The sequence below is a fragment of the Mastomys coucha genome, unplaced genomic scaffold, assembly GCF_008632895.1.
Source record: "Mastomys coucha isolate ucsf_1 unplaced genomic scaffold, UCSF_Mcou_1 pScaffold11, whole genome shotgun sequence".
Taxonomy (NCBI): Eukaryota; Metazoa; Chordata; class Mammalia; order Rodentia; family Muridae; genus Mastomys; species Mastomys coucha.
Window position 1 is genome coordinate 5,589,930 of NW_022196893.1, and position 20,083 is coordinate 5,610,012.

General features: G+C 43.1%; 2 protein-coding genes across 7 annotated transcripts in view; one reads left to right on the forward strand and one right to left on the reverse strand.

The window, feature by feature from the left end:
• Nucleotides 1–15,252, reverse strand: part of Ly6k (lymphocyte antigen 6 family member K) — an 18,872-nt gene extending 3,620 nt beyond the window's left edge. Inside the window, exons 1-3 of one of the 3 annotated variants that reach the window (XM_031346169.1) lie at nucleotides 15,040–15,252; nucleotides 13,742–13,776; nucleotides 1,776–1,867 (exon numbers count right to left, since the gene is read on the reverse strand). In XM_031346169.1, coding sequence (XP_031202029.1) covers nucleotides 1,776–1,843 — 68 coding nt within the window. In that variant the 5' untranslated portion in view covers nucleotides 1,844–1,867; nucleotides 13,742–13,776; nucleotides 15,040–15,252. Of the gene's footprint in view, nucleotides 1–1,775; nucleotides 1,868–13,741; nucleotides 13,777–14,004; nucleotides 14,022–14,083; nucleotides 14,137–15,039 lie in introns of those variants that run through there. The other 2 variants (XM_031346180.1, XM_031346187.1) reach the window with 2 other exon arrangements.
• On the forward strand, nucleotides 14,133–19,493 carry Gml (glycosylphosphatidylinositol anchored molecule like). 4 transcript variants are annotated; one of them, XM_031346227.1, is made up of 4 exons: nucleotides 14,133–14,222; nucleotides 15,759–15,920; nucleotides 16,530–16,637; nucleotides 19,042–19,493. In XM_031346227.1, the coding sequence occupies exons 2-4, from the start codon at nucleotides 15,794–15,796 to the stop codon at nucleotides 19,335–19,337; spliced, it is 531 nt and encodes a 176-aa protein (XP_031202087.1). In that variant the 5' UTR covers nucleotides 14,133–14,222; nucleotides 15,759–15,793; the 3' UTR covers nucleotides 19,338–19,493. The 4 variants fall into 4 exon arrangements, with proteins under 4 accessions (XP_031202087.1, XP_031202096.1, XP_031202077.1 ...); XM_031346236.1 differs by having other exon boundaries at nucleotides 14,139–14,222; nucleotides 15,775–15,920; XM_031346217.1 differs by having other exon boundaries at nucleotides 14,174–14,309.
• The last annotated feature ends 590 nt before the right edge of the window (nucleotides 19,494–20,083 follow it).

Consider the following 20,083-nt stretch of genomic DNA (forward strand, 5'->3'; position numbering starts at 1 on the left):
AAAAAAAAAAAAAAAAAAAAAAAAAAAGGGCTCAGCCGTTAAAGGCTAGGCTCACAACCAAAAATATTTTTCATAGTTGCATATATTCCCTATCCAGAATTTAGCACAGCATGTTTAAACAGTCTCCTTTAAAATAAAAAAAAATAAAATAACTTTTTGGCATAATTTTTATGTTATAGGCAGTACTGTATTGTCTAGAATGTCACTCTCAGTGTATAATACTGTACACAAGGGCAGCTTCCCACCAACGAGGTGGAAAGTCAAAAGGTTAGGTGTATTTGAAACTTAGACCACTATTCCCAAGTTCCTGCATATATCAGTAGATAACTGTGTCCTTATGATAAATGTAGGTAATAAGCTGTACATTATTTGGTTTTGGTTTTGGTTTTTTTGGTTGCTGGTTTTTTGTTTTGTTTTCAAGACAGGGTTTCTCTATGTAGCCCTGGCTGTCCTGGAACTCACTCTGTAGACCAGGCTGGCCTCGAACTCAGAAATCCACCTCCCTCTGCCTCCCAAGTGCTGGGATTAAAGGCGTGCACCACCACTGCCTGGCCACTATTTTGTTTTTAAATAAAGAACATTCTTATCTCTCTTTCGGAGTCTCACTATCTTATTAATGCAAATAGGATCTTGGTGTAATTTTTAGTCTCCATTTTTAATGAGCTGGGCTGACCGAGTATCTTTATTTCTAGTGGACAGCAGCATCTGTCTCTATATATTTATCTCTTTATTTATTGTGACCCCCTCCTTGTGTGTCTGGGGTCCATTTTCCTATTGCTCTCTTTATGGTGAAATTAGTTTGTTGTTGTTGTTGTTGTTGTTGTTGTTGTTGATGATGATGATGATGATAATTCCTCTTCTCCCATTTCCCACTTGCTGCCAGTACTTTTAACAAGTGCAGTGTTTATTTTGTACTATGTGTCCCACTTTCCTTGGGCAACTCTAACTAAATGCTAGAGAAGGAGTGTACAAACACCAGGGATTTGTGCCTTGCAGCTGTGGAGGCTGGAAAGCCCCAAGATCAAGGTGACAAGAGTCTCTATGTCTGCTAAGGCTTGTTGTTTTTTAGATGGCACTATCTAGATTTGATTACATGGTAGAAAGAAGGAAGGAACTCACACTCAACAAAACCATGCCCAAGAGGAGCCTTCATGGCCTACCCAGTCCCCAAGGCCTTCACCTCTCAATACTACTACAAAGACTCCGAGGGGGCAGGGAGGAGGAGAGAGAGTAGTTTGGAGAAACACCTATTGTTGTGATTATAAAAAGATAGAGATATTAACATGTGTTCGATGGGGGTGTGGTGAGGTATGGGGAAAGGGGCTGTCTCAGTGGGCCCATGACGAGGCATCCCTTCCCCCTGAGAGACCAGCCACACAATGGTATAGTATAGAATAGAGTTATTTCAGGTCATGGGGAGAGGAGTTAAGAGGATAGTAGAGTCAGAGAAAGAGAGAGAGAGAAGAAGTAGTAGTAGTAGAGGCTGGCCCTGGCCACGTGAAAAGAGGGGGAAGGGAGGGGGAAAGGGAAAAGCCCAAGAGGGCAAGAGAAAAGCTAGAGGGAAGCAAGAGTAAGAAAGAGAGGTGGGGCAAGCAGCTCCTTTTATAGTGGGCCAGGCCTACCTGGCTATTGTCAGGTAACTGTGCGGGGGGTGGGGGGGGGGGGGGGGGGGGGGGGGGGGGGGGGGGGAGAAGCATACCTGGGGGAAACATACCTGGCTGTTGCCAGGTAACTGTGGGGGTGGAGTTTAGACAGAATGCTAATACTGAACTCACAGCCAGTACAGGATATGGATGCCACCATGCTGACCATGAAAAAAATGGATCCTGATGAAGATCCTCATCTTGAATTTGGGATCCAGGACTGACTGTAACCACAAACATTTTTCAAACAATGAGAAATATTTCTCTCCTATAAATTCCTTCAGTCAACAAGGAACAGAATAGTATAGACAAACAGGTCTCAAGTTGCAGGTTATGACCCCTTTGGGTCAATCTGTAGCAATGAAAACACATCCTGGATAGAATCAGAGGTGAGGAGGACCCGACATCTGTTCCAACACCAGGAGTATCTGGGACCAGCAGGACCCAGGCATGCAGGAACTCCACCAGTCCAGTGGCACGGGTTCCTTCTCGTCTGTCTGGGCTGGTGCCCTGAGCAGATCTTTGGCACAAATTCTGCAGTGAGTCCCATAATACCCAGAGGAAGCTCTACTCCCAGGCGCTCTAATGGGCCCAGGATCATAGGATCCCATAATCACAGGATCACAGAGACAGCTTGACTCTGAGGAGTTCTGACATAACCAGGATCACAGGCCCCAGTCTGATTTAGCTAGGGCAGGTAGCACTAGAGATAACCAGATGGTGGAAGGCAAGCATAAGAAAATAAGCAACAGAAACCAAGGTTACTTGGCATCATCAGAACCCAATTCTCTCGCCATAACAAGTCCTGGACACACCATTACACCAGAAAAGCAAGATTCAGAGCTAAAATCACTTCTCATGATGATGATGGAGGACTTTAAGAAAGACATAAATAGCATCCTCAGATAAATACAGGAGAACACAGGTAAATAGCTAGAAGCCCTTCAAGAGGAAACACAAAAATCCCTTAAAGAACTACAGGAAAACACAATCAAGCAGGTGAAGGAAATGAGCAAAACCATCCAGAATCTAAAAATGGAAATAGAAACAATAAAGAAGTCACAAAGGGAGACAACCCTGGAGTTAAAAAAAACCTAGGAAAGAGATCAGGAGTTATAGATGCAAGCATCACCAACAGAATGCAAGAGATAGAAAAGAAAATCTCAGGGGCAGAAGACACCTTAGAAAACATTGACACAACAGTTAAAAGTAAATGCAAAAAGCAAAAAGCTCCTAACCCAAAACATCCAGAAAATCCAGGACACAATGAGAAGACCAAACCTAAGGATAATAGGTATAGAAGCGAGTGAAGACTCCCAATGTAATGGGCCAGTAAATATCTTCAACAAAATTATAGAAGAAAACTTCCCTAATCTAGAGAAAGAGATGCTCATGAACATGCAAGAAGCTTACAGAACTCCAAATAGACTGGACCAGGAAAGAAATTCCTCCTGTCACATAATAATCAAAACAACAAATGCACTAAACAAAGAAAGAATATTAGAAACAGTAAGGGGAAAAGGTCAAGTAACATATAAAAGCAGGCCTATCAGAATTACACCAGACTTCTTGCCAGAGACTATGAAAGTTAGAAGATCCTGGGCAGATGTCATAAGAGAGCACAAATGCCAATTACCATAGATGGAGAAAACAACACATTCCATAACAAAACCAAATTTACACAATATCTTTCCACAAATCCAGCCCTTCCAAAGGATAATAGATGGAAAACACCAACACAAGGAGCAAAACTACACCTTAGAAGAAGCAATAAAGTAATCTTTCAACAAACCTATACAAACCTAATTCCACCTCTAACAACAAAAATAACAGGAAGTAATTACTTTTATTAATATCTTAATATGAAAATTAATATTACCAGCATATCCTAATTGATTAAAATTCAAAATTATGAGGAATTAGAAATTTGTTGGCTGTCATCCAGTGGTCTCTCTAATTTGGTAATTGGAGAAATAGGTCCAATACTATACAATCCATATGCACTTTCTGCTTGTTTGTACATGACAGTGTCTTGCTGTATACCACATAATGGTCTTGAAATCATGCTTCTCATATCTCAACCTCTCTATTAGTAGGATTGTTTATTTGATGTTTGTACACTATACTATGGTTTTCAGAAACGCTTACATATTTCAAAATTATTTATACAGCCAAAAGAAACATAGACAATTAAATTGGGAGGTGGCCTGTAAGAGAACAACAAAGAGTGAGACTGAATGCTTTGCTTGATATTTATAACTATTTTATCAATTTTGAAGAAGAGGACTTTATGAGTTCTCTTTCTCTGAGATGAATGCTTTTCCTAATCGCCACAGCCAATGAACAAGATTCTTACTCTCACCTAATGTCTGTGCCACCCTCCAAGCAGAACCATTGAAAGAGTTGATGAATAACTTTATAGATAGACCATCTTAATACAGACACCATTTCTTAAATGTTCTCTGTGGGCTGAGAATGAAGACAACCACTCAAGTCAAATAGCTTTGACCATAGCAGGAAATCTGTATTCAAAATCATGCCTACAATTCTTTCCTTGGTGCAGCAGAGCTGTCAACTCTCAGCTTAGCTAAGATGGAAGTAAAACCCTTCGGTGATGTGAGGGTCATTGAAGTACAGCCTTATTACAATGAACTCCAATGTCTAAAAATTGTTCTTATTTTGGTCTTGTACCACAGTAAAAGCCAGTAAGATTTTAAGCTCTACTAAAAACAAAACAAAACAAACAAACATAATGACTTTATCTATTTATGTTCATTTAAAAAAACTAGTAGTGAAGTATTATTATAAAATATACAATAATATGTTTGGAGTTATTTAAAACTTATATTAAGAAAAACCTATGTATTTTCAGTATTGTTGTAGACAAGCATCTACATAAGACTGTTCAATTGATTGTTTTTTATATCAAACAACTTTTATAATACTCATTTTTATTATTACAATATTTTATAAATTTTAAAGAATATGACAAAATAAAAAAAATGAAAAGTATGGCAGGTATTGAAGGGGGATCTCTGGGAGTAGTTGAGGTACAAAAGGGAAAGGAGAATATGATGCAATTCTATTTACTTGAAATACATTTTTAAAGGTTAACAAATTCAGACAAATTGAAATTATGTATCTTTTCTCATCATAATGCAATAAGACTTAAATCAATAAAAAAAGAAAATACATCCTGCATATTGGATATTTACAGTATGATTTATAACACTACTAAAATGACAGTTATGAAATAGTTACAAAATAATTTTATAGTTGGGGGGTCATCACAAGACAAACTTTACTAAAGGGTCACTGCATTAAGAAAGCTAAGAATCACTCATGTAGACCAAGTAAAGATTCGGTGAGCCCCAAATTCCCTACCTGTGACCATGTGTTTCCTTGCTACTATGGCAGAGTATTTGATAAACGCAAATAAAGCTATGGATGATGAGCCCCAACCACAAAAATTATTTTTGTCGCTGCTTCATAACTGTCACTTTGCTACTATAATGAACTGTAATGTAAACGACCAATGCTTCTGATGGTCTTAAGCAACCCTTGTAAAAGAGTTGTCTGAACCACAGGTGGAGAACTGCTGAACTAAAGGAAGACAGGGTTCAGTTGGGTTCCCAGCTGCAGGTGCAGTGGAGACCAATACTTGGTGGTGAGAATGGACCTCTGGAACTCCCAACTCCAAGGAACAGAAAGCAGAGTCTGGAGAGAATCAGAAATGTCTATAAATGTCAAGACTTTTAACCTTCTTCAAGACTATTTTACAATCTCCCCAAGCACCACTAGCTGGAGACTAATGATCCTGTGGGGATCCTGCAGGTCTACCTCTAAACGATAATCCTGGCCCTGCCACATAGGTTGAGATTGTAGCACACAGAAGAGAGCATTAGCCAGCCGGGTGCTTCCCCCAGGCTTCTAACCCCATCATCTGCAGTGGGTTGGTCTGACCCTGCTTGTGGTGGGCCTTTTCTTGCCCGGGCGGCAACTAACGAACACTGAGACTTCTTCTCTCGATGGTTTACTCAGGAAATTTCTTTTGTGTTAACAGCTCTTTTAGGTACCCAAGTGTTACAGCTCTTTTAGGTTCCTAAGTGTTATGGCTCTTTTAGGTGTTATGGCTCTTCCCACCTCTGCAGAATGGGCAGTGGCCGGCAGCGGCCTCTGCGTAGTCGCCACTGCTCCTGCTTCGCCGCTGCTCTTGCCGCTGCTCTTGCTTCAGGAATGGCGTGGTGTGGAATGCCGTGGCGTGCAGTAAAGTGCCATGGAGTGGAGTGCTTCGGCTGCTCTGCTAGCGCTGCTTTTATACTTGAGCCCAAGCTCTCGAGTCCTCCTGGATTGGTTCCCGGCAATCTCCTCATTAGCATACACCTGCTTGGGAGGGGCTTGGTAGCATGCACCTGCTCGGGTTTGGCGCATGATTGGTTAGCATACACCTGCTCGGGAGACACCTAATTTGCATGAGCCTGCTTGGGAGGGGCACATGCGCAGTGGAATCGTCTATTGCTTCCGCTGCGTGCGTCTTGGATTCGATTGTCCGAGCAGCTGCCTACACCTGCTTGTACTCTAATGTTAATATAGGCTCCTCCTGGTTGCCCCAGAGACAAGAGTCCACCTGTAGAAGCGATGTGACCCTGCCCCCAAGTTATTTCTGATTGGTAAATAAAGATGCCAATATCTACTAGCTAGGCTTGGGGTCTGAGGAGAAGAAGGTGAAGGAAGGAAGGAAAAGCCACCATGTGTTAGGTGAGCCACAAAAATATGGCCCTGAGTACTGGCCAATTGGAGTTAAGAGCAGCACAGATGGATTATGGTAAGTAATATCACAGAGTTATCGATAGGAAATAGATTCTAATAGCATAGTGTGTAGGTATCTGCCCAGCTCTTGGGCTGTTTAAGGCTTATTGCAATTATAAAGGTTGTGTGTATGTTTTATCCAGGAACTAAATGGTCAAAGATCAGGTAGAAACCCTGGGTCAGGATTAAAAATTTCTACAACAATCATCTACATGCAGTCACCAGTGTGTGCTTTCAGAAGGTCTGTTGACAAATTCAGGGTTTTTTCTTTTTCTTTTTTCTTTTTCTTTTGTCACCTCCCTGAATAGACAGGCTGAAAGATGCAGCAGTAGTTGACTTTGCTTGTAGGTCACCTAGGCCATTTGATTTGATTCTTGTGTGCCAGTAACAGTCCTGTGCTTTCAAGCACTTTAAATCTTTTCCAATCGTCAGGCAGGTCATAGACATAAGAATTTGAAGCTTCCCCTTGCTCTTGTTTTCATTTAGCCTTGGGTTGTTCTCACTTCCCAGATCACAAAGAGCACAACCCTGGCATGGAGATTCCAAGCTGCTTCAAGATAACTCAGCTGAGGTGTCCCAACCTCAAAAGAATGATCTGGAGTGACCCTTTGCTCAGGACCTAGGAGATAGTTTGTGAAGCACTCTAGCATATGGCCTATTGAACTTCTTCTTGCCCTGGTAGTCTACCTGACAGGAACAAAGATAATTTGAAGAAACACTTGTGTCTCTCTTTTTGGTTAACAGACCCTTGAATCAGGTGACCTCCAAGACATTGGGATGCCCATCAGCAATCTCATGCTGGGAAAAATAGAAAATACTAAAGCCCTTGTGAAAATCAAAGAAGGAACTTGCTTATAAGAAAAGAGATTTCCCACAGTTCTGACAACTCATCAGACTACCTTAATAGAGATACTGGGGCCCAGACAATGATGGACAAGGCCATACCTTGACTGGGACTGCTTAGAGAAACATAACTCTGGCCTCTACATGAACCTTAAATTCAGGACTTTGAAGATTGATTGGACTAGGTTAATGGATCTCATTGTTCCTCTGCCCAATGTGGCCATATTAAGCAGCCCATATCTATCTATCTATCTATCTATCTATCTATCTATCTATCTATCTATCTATCTATCTATCTATCACTCTCTCTACTTTTTATTATTAATTTAGCTTATCATGGACAGATGGAAAAAATGTCTTCTTGGGGTATAGTCTATAACCCCTTAAGCACGGTAAGACTCTTATCAACAGCTAGATACCATGAGAGAAGACAGGCAGCCAGAGGAACAAGTACAGAGTGCCTGCACCAGACTTGGCTTGAACTTGCCTTGGTCCCTAGGGCCCTGAGGAAAGATTCACTTTCTAGAGTAAAGTTAGGCTGAGCCCAACCCACAAAGCCACCAAGAGCAGTCAGCAGGAGATAACAGGCACTTTGCTCCTAAGGCACCCCTCCTCTCTGACACTGAGACATGGTCCTGGAGGAACCATATGCTTTATAATTATTAAAGCAAATGTGGAGGCTTCTTGTCCTATCTTCCCATCCAGCAGGTGCATTCTAGAGGAGTCAGAAAAGGAGGGTGTTGCAGCTCAATGGGTGGTGGAGCTCCTTCTGATGGTGGTCCTTCCAATGAACTCCAGAGTTCTTCTAGTCACAGGCTTTTCACTCCAGGAAGGAAGAAAGAACAAGTGACACTGTGTTCTTAAGTCGCCAGGCTAAGTTGGGCAAGTTGAAACATTCATGGGTATGGTGGTTTGAATGAGATGTCTCCCAATAGTCTCTTGCATTTGAATACTTGGTTCCCAGTTGGGGGTACCGTTTGGAAAGGATTAGGTGATGTAGCTTTGTTGGTAGAGGAGTGTCACTGGGGCAGGGCTTGAGATTTCAAAAGCCTCATGCCATCCTCTGTGTGATTCCTGCTTCTGTTTGTGGTTCAAGATGTGAAGTCACAGCTGCTGCTCCAGGTAGCCAGTCACCTGCTGCCTCCACTCCACCATCATGGATTCTAACTCTCTAGAACTGTAAGACCGAAATAAACTCTTCTATAAGTTGCCTTAGACATGTTGTTTTATAAAAGTAAAAGAAATAATGAATATAGTGGCCTCTTGGTTTGTCCAATTTGTAGGTCTTACCACATAGACCCATATGTACTGCACGCACAGTCTCAATACCAGCATCCATTCTTGTGTCCATTTACTTTCCCTGGACTCATCCGTTCATTGCTCCTACACTTGTTTCTAAGGCTAACCACAGGAAGACAGCACAGATCCAGTGGCCAGATTCTCCATAAAACTACCAGACACTAAATACTCATCCACTGTAGACAGCTGAAGATGATTTCCAGTTGGCCCTTGCATTAGGAAGAGCACAGAGAGATGGATGAGTCTCAGCACATCATTAAATGACTTAGTAGGAGTGCGTCAATAAGGAATCATCTTTTTGTCAAATCTCTTGGTCTTCTAAATCAATTTTTGTTGTTGTAGAAATTTTTAATCCTAACTTAGGGTTTCTACCCCACCTTTGACCACTTAGTTTTTGGATAAAAGACACACACAGCCTTTATATTTACAATAATCAGCACTAGAGCTGGGCAGATATCTACCCTCTATGCTATTAGATTTATTTTTCTATCGATAACCCCAAACTATTACTTATTATGTTTTATCTGGGCTGCTCTTAAATTCAATTGGCCAGCCCTCAGAGCCTTGCTCTCTCAAACTCACCTAACCCACAGTGGCTTCTCCTCCATTCGCCTTCTTCTCTCTCCTCATGGTTCTTTAACCCCAAGCCCCGGAATCCTAAACCCCACCTATGTCTCTTCTGCCCAACTATTAGCTTTTGGCATCTTTATTTATCAATCAGAAATAACTTGGGGAGGGGAGGGTCATATAGCATCTATGTGCAGATTCCAGATCTTGGGAACCCATACTTAGTACTACAATAGATAGCAAGACCAAACCTCAACATTTTGTAAACATTGTGAAGAGTTCATCAATACTTCAAAAATGACACCTTGGTTTTTTTTTTTCACGGTATAATAAAATTTATTTCCACTTGTAAATCACACAAGTGGAGAAATGCAGAGGTGTTCAAGTACAATGAAGTCATTTTTACAGGTGAAAATAAATCATATTATTCCAGCATCCAAAACAATGTTATTCTATGTTTAAAATGCTAGATATTCACAGAAGCACAAAATTACTAAATTCTGCCTTATGATCTGAAAAAGTTTTCAATTTTTGAAAAGGATGTACAGAAAAATTATTAGTAGCAGGATGGGATCTCCAGGATAATTTCTTCAGTGTTATGTTTACTTGATGTCCATGCAGCCAAAAAATCATAATGTCTATGTACAAAGCCCGATTTACTAGCAAGGCCTTGACTTCAGGCTGGGTTTCACCTGTGGGTATGACTTCAAATTCAGGACTATTCATCTCTAGATATGGAAATGTGCAGAAGAGCAGAAGCTGTTTTAAAAATAAATGTGCTTTCAGCTAACATTGTTTATATAGTGCAAACTCTTTCTGATGTCAAAATTTAAGTTTAGAACTAACTTTTAAAAAAAAGTTATGTGCAAAGGGCAGGGAATCTAATTAGGAATAAAATGTCTCAACAGATGAGGCTTTGCATTTTTAAAATGCTGACCCATGGGCTGGCAAGATGGCTCAGTGGGTAAGAGCACTGACTGCTCTTCCGAAGGTCCTGAGTTCGGATCCCAGCAACCACATGGTGGCTCACAACCACCTGTAATGAGATCTGACGTCCTCTTCTGGTGCGTCTGAAGACAGCTACAGTGAATTACGCCGGAGCAAGCGGGACTGGCAGAGGTCCTGAGTTCAATTCCCAGCAGCCACATACATGGTAGCTCACCGCCATCTGTATAGCTACAGTGTACTCATACACATAAAATAAATAAAATAAATCTTTAAAAAAAAAATGCTAACCCCAAAAAAGGGGAGACCAAGAAACATTTCCCTGTCAGGTTCTGGATACCAGATATAGATCTACAACCTCTGGTGTGCTACACAAGCTCTCCCTGCTCTCATCTTAAACACACATATAATGAGTGAATACCAACAACTGGGGAGGAGGTAGTGTTAATTTGGTCAAATGTTGACATTTTCACTTTTTTCCCCCCATAAAGTACCTGCCTCAATTTCAGGGCATTTCAAACCCTTTCAAATTTTCCTGCTACCAATTTTTACTGTGACAATTCCTGTCGTATACATGATTCCACTAGAGTTATTATAAGTTATAAACACAAACCTATTCATTTTAATCATTGTGCAAACTACATGAATTTTAACTAAATTGATGATATAATCCAGGTATAATGTCCTCCACAGAAAAACTGGGTGACACACAATTAGATGAGGCAGAAATCCTTACTGGACAGGACAGATAGTCGGTATACTAGTATGACTATCACACTAGTATGAGTGCATTATGATCAAAATGGACTCAGTAACTAAATTTGACCACATGATGCTCACAATGGGTGATGCAATGGGTCTCTGGTAATAGTTTGGAGTTTGAAGAAATGAAAAGACACCTTGTTGTTTCAACAGAGTCAATGTTACTTATGTCGCAGTGTAAGAGGATTTCAACCCTAGGAATTAGGGCTTGTTTGTAACCATAAGATAACCATTTTTTGCAATCTTTTAATAAAAACTCCTTTTATGTAAAAAGCATCCCACTTCTTAAAGTTTCTTCACAAAAAAAAAAATACACAGAATACTTAGAATTCTTATATCTCTTCATAAAGAAATAATAACTCATAGTGCATAACAGAAATTATTATAAATATACTGTAAACATATGTTACATTTAAAATTAACTATCTGCACAATTTAATATGTCTCTGTGTGGGGTTTTTTTCCAGCAAAAAAATCTTTTTCTCTTAAAATGTGTCTATACTTAGCTTGGAAAGGTGGCTCAGAACTTAAGAGCACTAGCTGTTCTTCCAGAGGATCCAGGTTCTAGTCCCACTATGGATCACAGGTATTGCTATAGTTTCAAAGGATCTGATACCCTCTTCAGGTTTCCCTGGGCAATATATTGTCATGTACACTGTACTACATTTACAAGGGCATACATGCAACTAAAATACCCATACACATAAAATAAAGATTTTTTTAATATACATGGCTGTCATATTTTCTATTCTTTCTGCCAAGCCAATTTCTGCATGAACTGCACCAGAATAAAGCTGGGTGGATCCACCTCCTCTTCCTCTCCATCCAATCTCCCCAACCCCTCGGATCTAGCCTAGATCCCTCATCCAGTGCCCTGGCCTAGTCTGGCCCCCTCTGCTTGGGCTTGGGCCAGGACACATCCCACTCAACCTCAGCATATAGGCCCTTCTTGCCCTGTATTTCAGCCTCTCTGAGCAGCCAGATGCTCTGCATCTTGAACCAAAATCGGATCTTTTCCTCTATGTCCACACTGTGACCCCAAGATTTACCCTCAAAACTCCAGGCTTGGACAAGGGTGCATATTACAAAGCCCTGTTTCTACTTGGCTTCATTTTACCTAAGTTTTACTCAAACTTAAGGCTCAACCTGGTCCACATATCCTGTGTTCTGGCCTTAACCTATTTTGTCCATATCCAACACAGAACTGACAAAAAGAAGTCCCCATGTCCAAACTTCAAGGTAAAAAATACAGAAAATGTGAAAAATCAGACCAGTATCTTCCCCATAAAACCCACCAGTATGATAGAAATGTTTGCCAATGAGAATTACCTAGATGAAGCACAAGACACAGAATTGGAAGGAGAAATCCTAAACATTGTCATAGATTTCTAGGGGCTTTAAAAAGACACAAAGAAACAGCTTGATGAACTTATAGAGAATAAACACTTGGGTGAATCCCAAGAAAATACAAACATAAGGCTGATGAAAATGACAAAGACAGTCCAGGAACTGAAAAAAAAATCAACAAAGAGATAGGAAGATTGAGAAGAGCTCAAACTGAAATGAATAAATAATTTAATATCCCAGTAACTCAAAAAAGAAAGTCAAGAAGTAGGGCCTTACAAATAGAATGAATCAATCAGAAGATAGAATCTCAGGGCTTAAAGATAAAGGAAAGGATCTAGATAGATGAGGCAAAGATTAAACATACACACACACACACACACACACACACACACACATACAGAGAGGAAAGAAACACACAGGAAATGTGGGACATGGTGAAAATACCAAACCTTCAAATTATAGGAAAAGATGAGGGGGAACAATAGAAAACCAGGGGCATAAACAGATCTTCAACAAGATCATAAAAAGAAAACTTCCCAAAAGTAAAGAAAGACACATCCATAAGGACAACGAGAAACGCACAGAATCCCAAGAAAGTACACCTAGAAAAGGAAAGTCCCACAGAATATCATAGCCTAAACACTAAGTATATGGAACATAGAAAAATATCAAAAGTTGCAAGCACAAGTCACATAATCACATATGAAGGGAAACCCATCAAACAACAGCTGATTTCTCAATGTAGTGCTGAAAGCCAGAAAAGCCCGGAGCAATGCATTCCAAGTCCTGCCTAAGACCATGAGCGGCAGCACATAGTCATGTACTCAGTAAAGCATTCTGCCAGAACTGAGGGAGAGAGGTAAAGACTTTTCCAGGATATAAAAAGCCTAAAAAATTAGATACAAAATCCAACCTAAGGAATACATGAGAAGCAATATTTCAAGCTGAAGGGAAAGGTGAGCATAACCAGGAGACGGTAGAAAGTAAAGCCGTAATTACTGGATCACAAAATACCACCAGGGATGCAAACAGTGCAGTCAACAGCACAGTGACTGCAGTGACACTGGATTTCAGTTATAGTTTTCAATAGTAATGGCCTCATTTACTGAGCAAAAAGACATAGGCTAGCCGAAAGGATTGAAACACATTATCAATCGATCTGTTGTCTACAAGAAAGACATTTTCGTTTTAACCCTAAATATGTCATTAGAGGGAGCAGATGCATGAAAGGACTCCAATCAAATGGAATCAGAAAGCCAGAAGATACTGCTAGCCTAATATCTGACAAAATAGATTTCAAACTAAAACTAATCAGAAGAGATGAAGAGGGACACGGGATTATAATCACTGGACAGTTAACAAAGAAGACATTGCTGTGGTAACCATACATGCACCACACTCCACTGCACCCAATTTCACACGCACACAAAATAAGTGTACTACTGGAATTAAAGACACAGATTAATATCACATAATAATAATAATAATAATAATAATAATAATAATAATAATAATAATAATAATACCTGATTTCAGTACTCCACTTTCTTCAACAGGTCAGCTAGACAAAAATAAGCAGAAAAACATTAGAATTAATGAGTATTATACATGAAATGGGCCTTACAGATGTCTACTGTAGATTCCACTCCAAAACACACACACAGACACACACACATGTGCATGTGTGCACACATGCACACATGTGTACACCCACATGCAGGTGCATGTACATGTACACATGTACCCCCACAAACGCGCTCAAGGTTTCTATTTCCTTTCCTCAGGGTACCGGCCCTTGCTTGGTGTGGTTTCCATATTCCTTCCTCAGGGTACCGGCCCTTGCTTGGTGTTCTGCAGGGAAATGGAACCTTGAGTGAAGAACACCAGCGGGCGTGGTCGGAACCTCAAAGAAGGGAACCAAGACCTCCTGAGAGACGCGACCGGAAGTGTACCAAAAGACCGTTGGAGCTCTGCGGGATTACAGAGAGGCTCAGAACGCCAAGGGAAGTAAGTGCACCAAGCCAGTTAAAACTCTGAAGGAGAAGTGCCAAAGGGACACAAAGGCAGGCCCCAAAAGAAAGTTAGAGCCGTGAGGTAGGTGCGCCAAGAGATGTCTTAAGAGAAAGAGTCTTAAAGGAAACACCAGGGAAGATGGTTAGAGCCCGGAGGCAAGGTTGAAAAAGAAGGATCTAAACCCTGAGGGTAGGGAGCTAGTTACCTCGAAGGAAGGGCATCAAAGAGAGGGATAGAGCCTTGAGAGAGGGGGAGCAGCAAGAGAGATTAGGGGGGCACTAAGGAAGAGACACCAAGAAAGTTGGATCCCCAAGGGAGGAGGTCCAGAAAAGGTTTCAGGTACTCAAGGGGGCGCCAAAGAGAGTTGGAGCCCTAAAATAAGGGCTCCAAAAAGAGGCTTAGAGGCCTGAGGTAGGGCATTAGGAAGAGAGGGGGGGAGGAGGAGGAAGAGGAGGAGAAGGAGGAAGAGGAAGAGGAAGAAGAAGAAGAAGAGGAAGAGGAAAAGGAGGAGGAGGAGGAGGGGAGGGAAGAGGAGGGAGAAGAGAGAAGAGAGAGGTGGGGGCTCTGAAGGTGTGGTGGCAAGAGTTGGTGAGAAGCTTGAAAGAAGGGCAACACAATGTTCAGAGGACTGAGGAAAGGGCACCAAGAGATGGTCAGAGATGATCAAAGCCTAGGTGCAGAGCTCCAACAGAAGGTAGCCTTAGAGCAGAGGCACCCAGATAGGGAGGAGCACCAAGAGAGTACGGGGCATGAAGGGTGGCAACATAGAGGAAGAGTGCCTGAGGAGTAGTTTCAGTCTTGGGTGAATCACCCAGAGTGATGGTCAGAGTTGTGAGTGAGGGGAATGGTGCTCCGGAACTTGAAGCCTGAAGGAAAGAGGGTAGGTACAGAGAGAGGCCCTTTATGGGGGACAGTGTTCAGGATGGTCTCCAGAAGGAAGATGTTGCCAATCTTCCTCAGGAAAGGCCTTCTAGAACATTCCCATGAGTACAGACAAGCCCAGTGGGGCCAGCAGCTGAGAGGTGCTATCAGAGTTTGAGTAACTAGCCTGGAACATTCCAGAAGAGTACATTAGATTCCAGTTAAACAGCCATGTTCCGGATGAGATGATAAGCTCCAGCCCAGTGGGACAGCTCCATGAGGACAACTCAGGGAAGTCAGCAGAATGAGTCTAGATCAGGGAAGCAGGAAGATGAGGAAAGGTTTCTAACAAGGGTAGGGGTAACCAAATCCAATGTTAGGGTAGGGAGGACAGGGTTGGAGGGAAGGATGTGGACCATGTCCATGGGAGCAAAAAGGTCTAGAAGGGGGAAGCTGGCAGAGCCATCAGATCAGTTTCAGCAATGGGAAGCAAGATCCACATATGCAGCAGAGCAGGAAGGAATAGGTGAGGACCTGAAGCTCCTGTGGTAGGAGCACATCGGCTGGCTGTCAAGGAGAGGCTGTGGCCAGAGATAACTCCTCAGTCCATTGATGCTGGGGACATGGAGCTGGAGCAATGAGCCTGACCCTCACTGATGGGGGGCATAGTTCTCTTCATTTTCAGGTTCACCCATCTGTTGGAAATGATGTTCCCCTTGTTCTTGCCAATTCTCCTGGGTCTCCCATGGGTGGATACTACTATCAACAATACCAGTGGGTTTGACAACAGTACTAGTGGCTTGGACAATGCCTTCGAGCGTAGATCTAAATGTAAGTATGATCCAAAGACTCCCAATATGCCAGATGGGAAGGAGAATCCAATTACAGTGGACTAGGGTTATAAGAAGGCTCGTTTGGAATTGGGCTCACCAGAACCAAGTGGCACGACCAGAACCAAGTGGCACAAGTCTTGTTGTGTTAACTTGGGACTCCAGGATACTCCTGAGACTCAACAGGGTTGAGTGAACCCAAGTCTCCCACAGAAAGCTGCTGACCAGGAGACCTGAGGGAGCATCTGGCCATAACACTGCCTGCTAGGGACAGCAGGTGCAGAGTCCAGAGAAGCCCTGGAGGATGGTGGTGTCCTGGGTGGTCACCATTCCACAGAGGGATGGGCTTTTGAAGAGCTCTGATGTTTTACATGTGACCGGCCTTTCAGAACAAGAAAGGGTCCATGGTGGGCCTGCTGCTATCCTGGGAGCTGGCCCTATCCCTGCCTTAGACCATGCCAGGATCTGAGCTCTGCAAGCCTATGGGCATGGCTTGTGTAGAGAACTACACTGGAGAGTAGCTGTGAGGGGATGCGGGTGAGTGTGTGTGAGTGCAATGGTGAAAGGGCTCCTTGGGGTAAAAGTCCATCACAGTTTTCTCCTTCTTCAGGGAGTCCTACGATGAGATGCCATTCGTGCCAAAACACTAACAGCTTCTCATGTCCAACAATCAATGACTGTCACAGGGATAAGAGACGCTGTTTGACAGTCGCACTACGTAAGTATTTGTATTTTGGTCACTTAGAGCAAATAAGCTTTTCTCCACCATCTTAGGGGACAGGGTCAGTCTGTTCTCTCTGGAGCCAGATCCACCACTCTTCTGGTAGCTCCTTGAACTGAGAGCCTGTTCACAGGCACCGGGTTCATCCTACTGATTGGGAAGTGGGGCTCATGGCAGCAAGAGCCTGTGGTTGGTGGTAGGCTGACAGTCAACGTGCCCTGGATGTCCAGGGAATGAGACTACTGTGGCCCTTTCCAGGCCTTTGTCCCTGAGGGTCTCTCTATGCACGTGGACAGACATTCTGGTTCAGCTTTTGTGAATCTTTGCATGTGTGTTGATTTCTGGTCTTGTGCAGTCACATCCTGTATTAGTGACTTTTGTATTGCTCTGGTAAAACAGTGTGCCTAGGACCACTTCTAAAATAAGCCATTTCATTGAGCTTATGCTGTCAGAGGGTTAGAGTCCGTTATGGTGGAGGGAAGGCACGGTGGCAGCAACAGCTGAGAGCTCACACCTACATTGGCAAGCAGGAGACAGAACTAACTTGGAAAGGTGCTCGGCTTTTGAAATCTCAAAGCCTGTCCCCAAGTGACATACCTATGTCAATAAGGCCACACCTTCTAATGCTTCCCAAACAGTTCTCCCAAGGGCTGGGGGTGAGGTGTGGTGGGGTGGGGGAAGCCAAATGTTCAAACATATGAGCCTGTGGGAGCCATTCTCATTCAAACCACCATACACCACATTTAGGAGGTTCAAGCACTGAAGTGCCTCAGTTCTTCAGGGTGACTCCTGCCTTCTGAGATGGCAGAGCTAGGGCTGGATTGGGGTACACACACAGGCAAAATAAATATCACTTAAATGAGCAGTGATCTTTTGTGGAGGTGTTGGGAGAGGTTGCAATGAAGATGAACTACTGTCAGTACATGTGTATCAAATAACGTGGGATGCAGATAGTCAGTCACTGGGCTGGGGAATGTCCACGGGAAGGGGCTGTATTTCTAAAGCGCAGGCCACCTGTAAGTTCTGAAGAACCACTTTAAATGCCCCTGCCTGTGGTGTCTAGGTGCCACACCACAGAGTCTAAACTCATTGTGGCTCTAGATCAAGAGTGGAAGAACTTTTGTCTGGAAAGGAGCAGATAACCATGGTCTTAATGCTTGCGCTTCTGTCCGGGAGGAAGTAGCCCTAGATGACACATTGCTGATTTGTCCAAGGGTGGTTTGTTTCCAGGGGTAGGTGAGGGGTTGGATTCCTCCTCCCCTGGCTTTAGTTTGCCCACATCTGCAGCAGATAATCTGATAACACCCTTAACAAATGGAAATCACACTATGGGTCCACCAAGACAGAAATGGTGCACACAGAAATGCACACAGTTCCCACGGGTTCACGGAATTGATGGGCCTCATAAATGGAGCTATGTGGAGTCATTTCTCCATGACATACAGTTGTAATGTAAATTCTTGTGTGAGAAGGAATTGTCAGCTCCAAGACAGGATAGTACCTTTCTAGGCAGCCCAGTAGACAAGGAAGCCAACCTGGTACAAGGGAACATGGGAGTTGGGTGATTTTTCCAAGACAGGACTTACCAAAGCGAGTAGAGAGCCCTGACAGCTCAAGTCCAACTGTTGATAACCACGAGGTTTGTGTGTGGGAGGCAGCCATTTGGTTTATGATCACAGGGCCCTTCTGATGTCCGGCAGTAGAACAGACTCAGGACTGTGAATGGTAAAGTAGTTGGGGTGAGTTCCACAGCAGAAGAATGAAATCATGGCTGCAGACTACAAGGGGAACAAGCAGCAGCAAGGCCTCAAGCCTTTAGCCCAGGGGTCCCAGCAGGGTGTGGTCAGTGAGCCCATGTCAGACAACTCTAGTGGGCTACAGTCACTGGAGATGGCGGTCTTGTTCTCTATTGGAACCTTTCTTGGAACGGGTTATATAATCTGCTGTGGAAAATGTGTCAGCCAGTCAACAGGGGCCCCGTGCTTTGTACATAGGTGCCAAGTAGCGGGTTGGGAAGGAGTTCACTCTGGAGTCATGAATATGGACACTCCTGGGAACCTTCTCCGGAGTCTCAGAGAGCATAGCTTCTGGTCACTGTTTCATTCTAGACTTGGGCACAGAGCCCAAACTGAACAAGATATTTCATTTGCATATCTGTGTGTCCTGAGACTGAGAAGTCAACTGGGGAGGGACAGTGACAGGTGTGAAGATGGTAGCATGCATCGAAAGAAAGGTAAGTGTAGATGTTGGTACCGAGCAGTTGGGACATCTTGCTTACTATCATGGTTTTTTTCAGGCATTCTTGATGTCTGCTATGGGGCTAGTTGTGTGGTTAACTGTGGTGGTGTGTTTACAAGGAAACTGTGAAGGTGGTAATTCTCCGGATGGCTTCCTTTTTTAGGTGTGAACCTTCGGAAGCTCTTTGTCTACAAGACCTGCACAACTGACTGCACCTTTGTGTATAGACAACATGTGCCCGGAGAACTCCCTAGGATGCTTAAAAATGTCAAGAATTTCTACTTTGTCTTGTGCTGTGGCAGTGTGGTTTGCAATGAAGGAGGACCCAGTAATATAGAGAGGGACTTGTTAACTGAAACATCGATCGAGGAAGAGGAAATTGCCAGAGCTGTGGGTCTGGGGAGAGTCAACCTTCTCCTGTGTCTTACCTTAATCCTCTCCAGCAGCATACTGACCTGAGAACCCCTCTTTGGGGTGTACTCATCTTCCCACAGTTGAAAGCAACTTTGTACTTGGTTGCTTCCTTGTGAATCAGAGACAGTGTCCAGGGCATCCTTTGGGCCTGTTCATCATTTCTTGTAGGAAAGAAATAAAGGCATTGTTTGTTGAAAATGATGCCCCTGGCCATTGTTTTCCTCCTGTCCTTGAGCACCCAGCCTGGGCTCTCTGCTCAGACTAGCTCATCCCTACTCCATAACCTTAGGACTTCCTTGGTGGTATCATGGTTTGTGTTGCTTTGGTAGCCTGTAAATGCTGTAGGCTAAATACTCATCATGTGGGTAGTTCCAAAGCATCTGAAAACCTGGGTGAATGAGTGTTTTGAACAAAAGTCAGAAGTGTTCTTAGGCTAGTCAGTATGAGGGCTGATACGACAGGTCCCAGCTGAGCTCAGATGACCTTATTTCTTGATAGGTCCATTCATTCCTCAGGTTATGGGAGAAGGGAAGGGGGACGCTGCCTGGAAATGAGTGGCACCTAGGCCCCTGGACCTGATAGTCACATCTGTGATTTCCCTATTCTGTAGGACAAATTCCTTTGCAACTGGTTTGTCTCTGCCACACCACCTGACTATGCTGTAGTGACAGGATGTTCTACCATTTCTAACCCCTGGCGGTCTCTATTAATTATCAGAATTTCATTACATTTACATTTTTATGTGGATTTGTGCACGCATATTGCCCTAGCATATGGCATGGGGTCTCTTC

Bases quoted from the DNA above. Each gene is read 5' to 3' on its own strand.
- Gml (XM_031346227.1), top strand. From the start codon at position 15,794: ATGATGTTCCCCTTGTTCTTGCCAATTCTCCTGGGTCTCCCATGGGTG. The intron at 15,921-16,529 runs GTAAGTATGATC...CTCCTTCTTCAG, and splicing joins CTTCGAGCGTAGATCTAAAT to GGAGTCCTACGATGAGATGC. The intron at 16,638-19,041 runs GTAAGTATTTGT...TTCCTTTTTTAG, and splicing joins CTGTTTGACAGTCGCACTAC to GTGTGAACCTTCGGAAGCTC.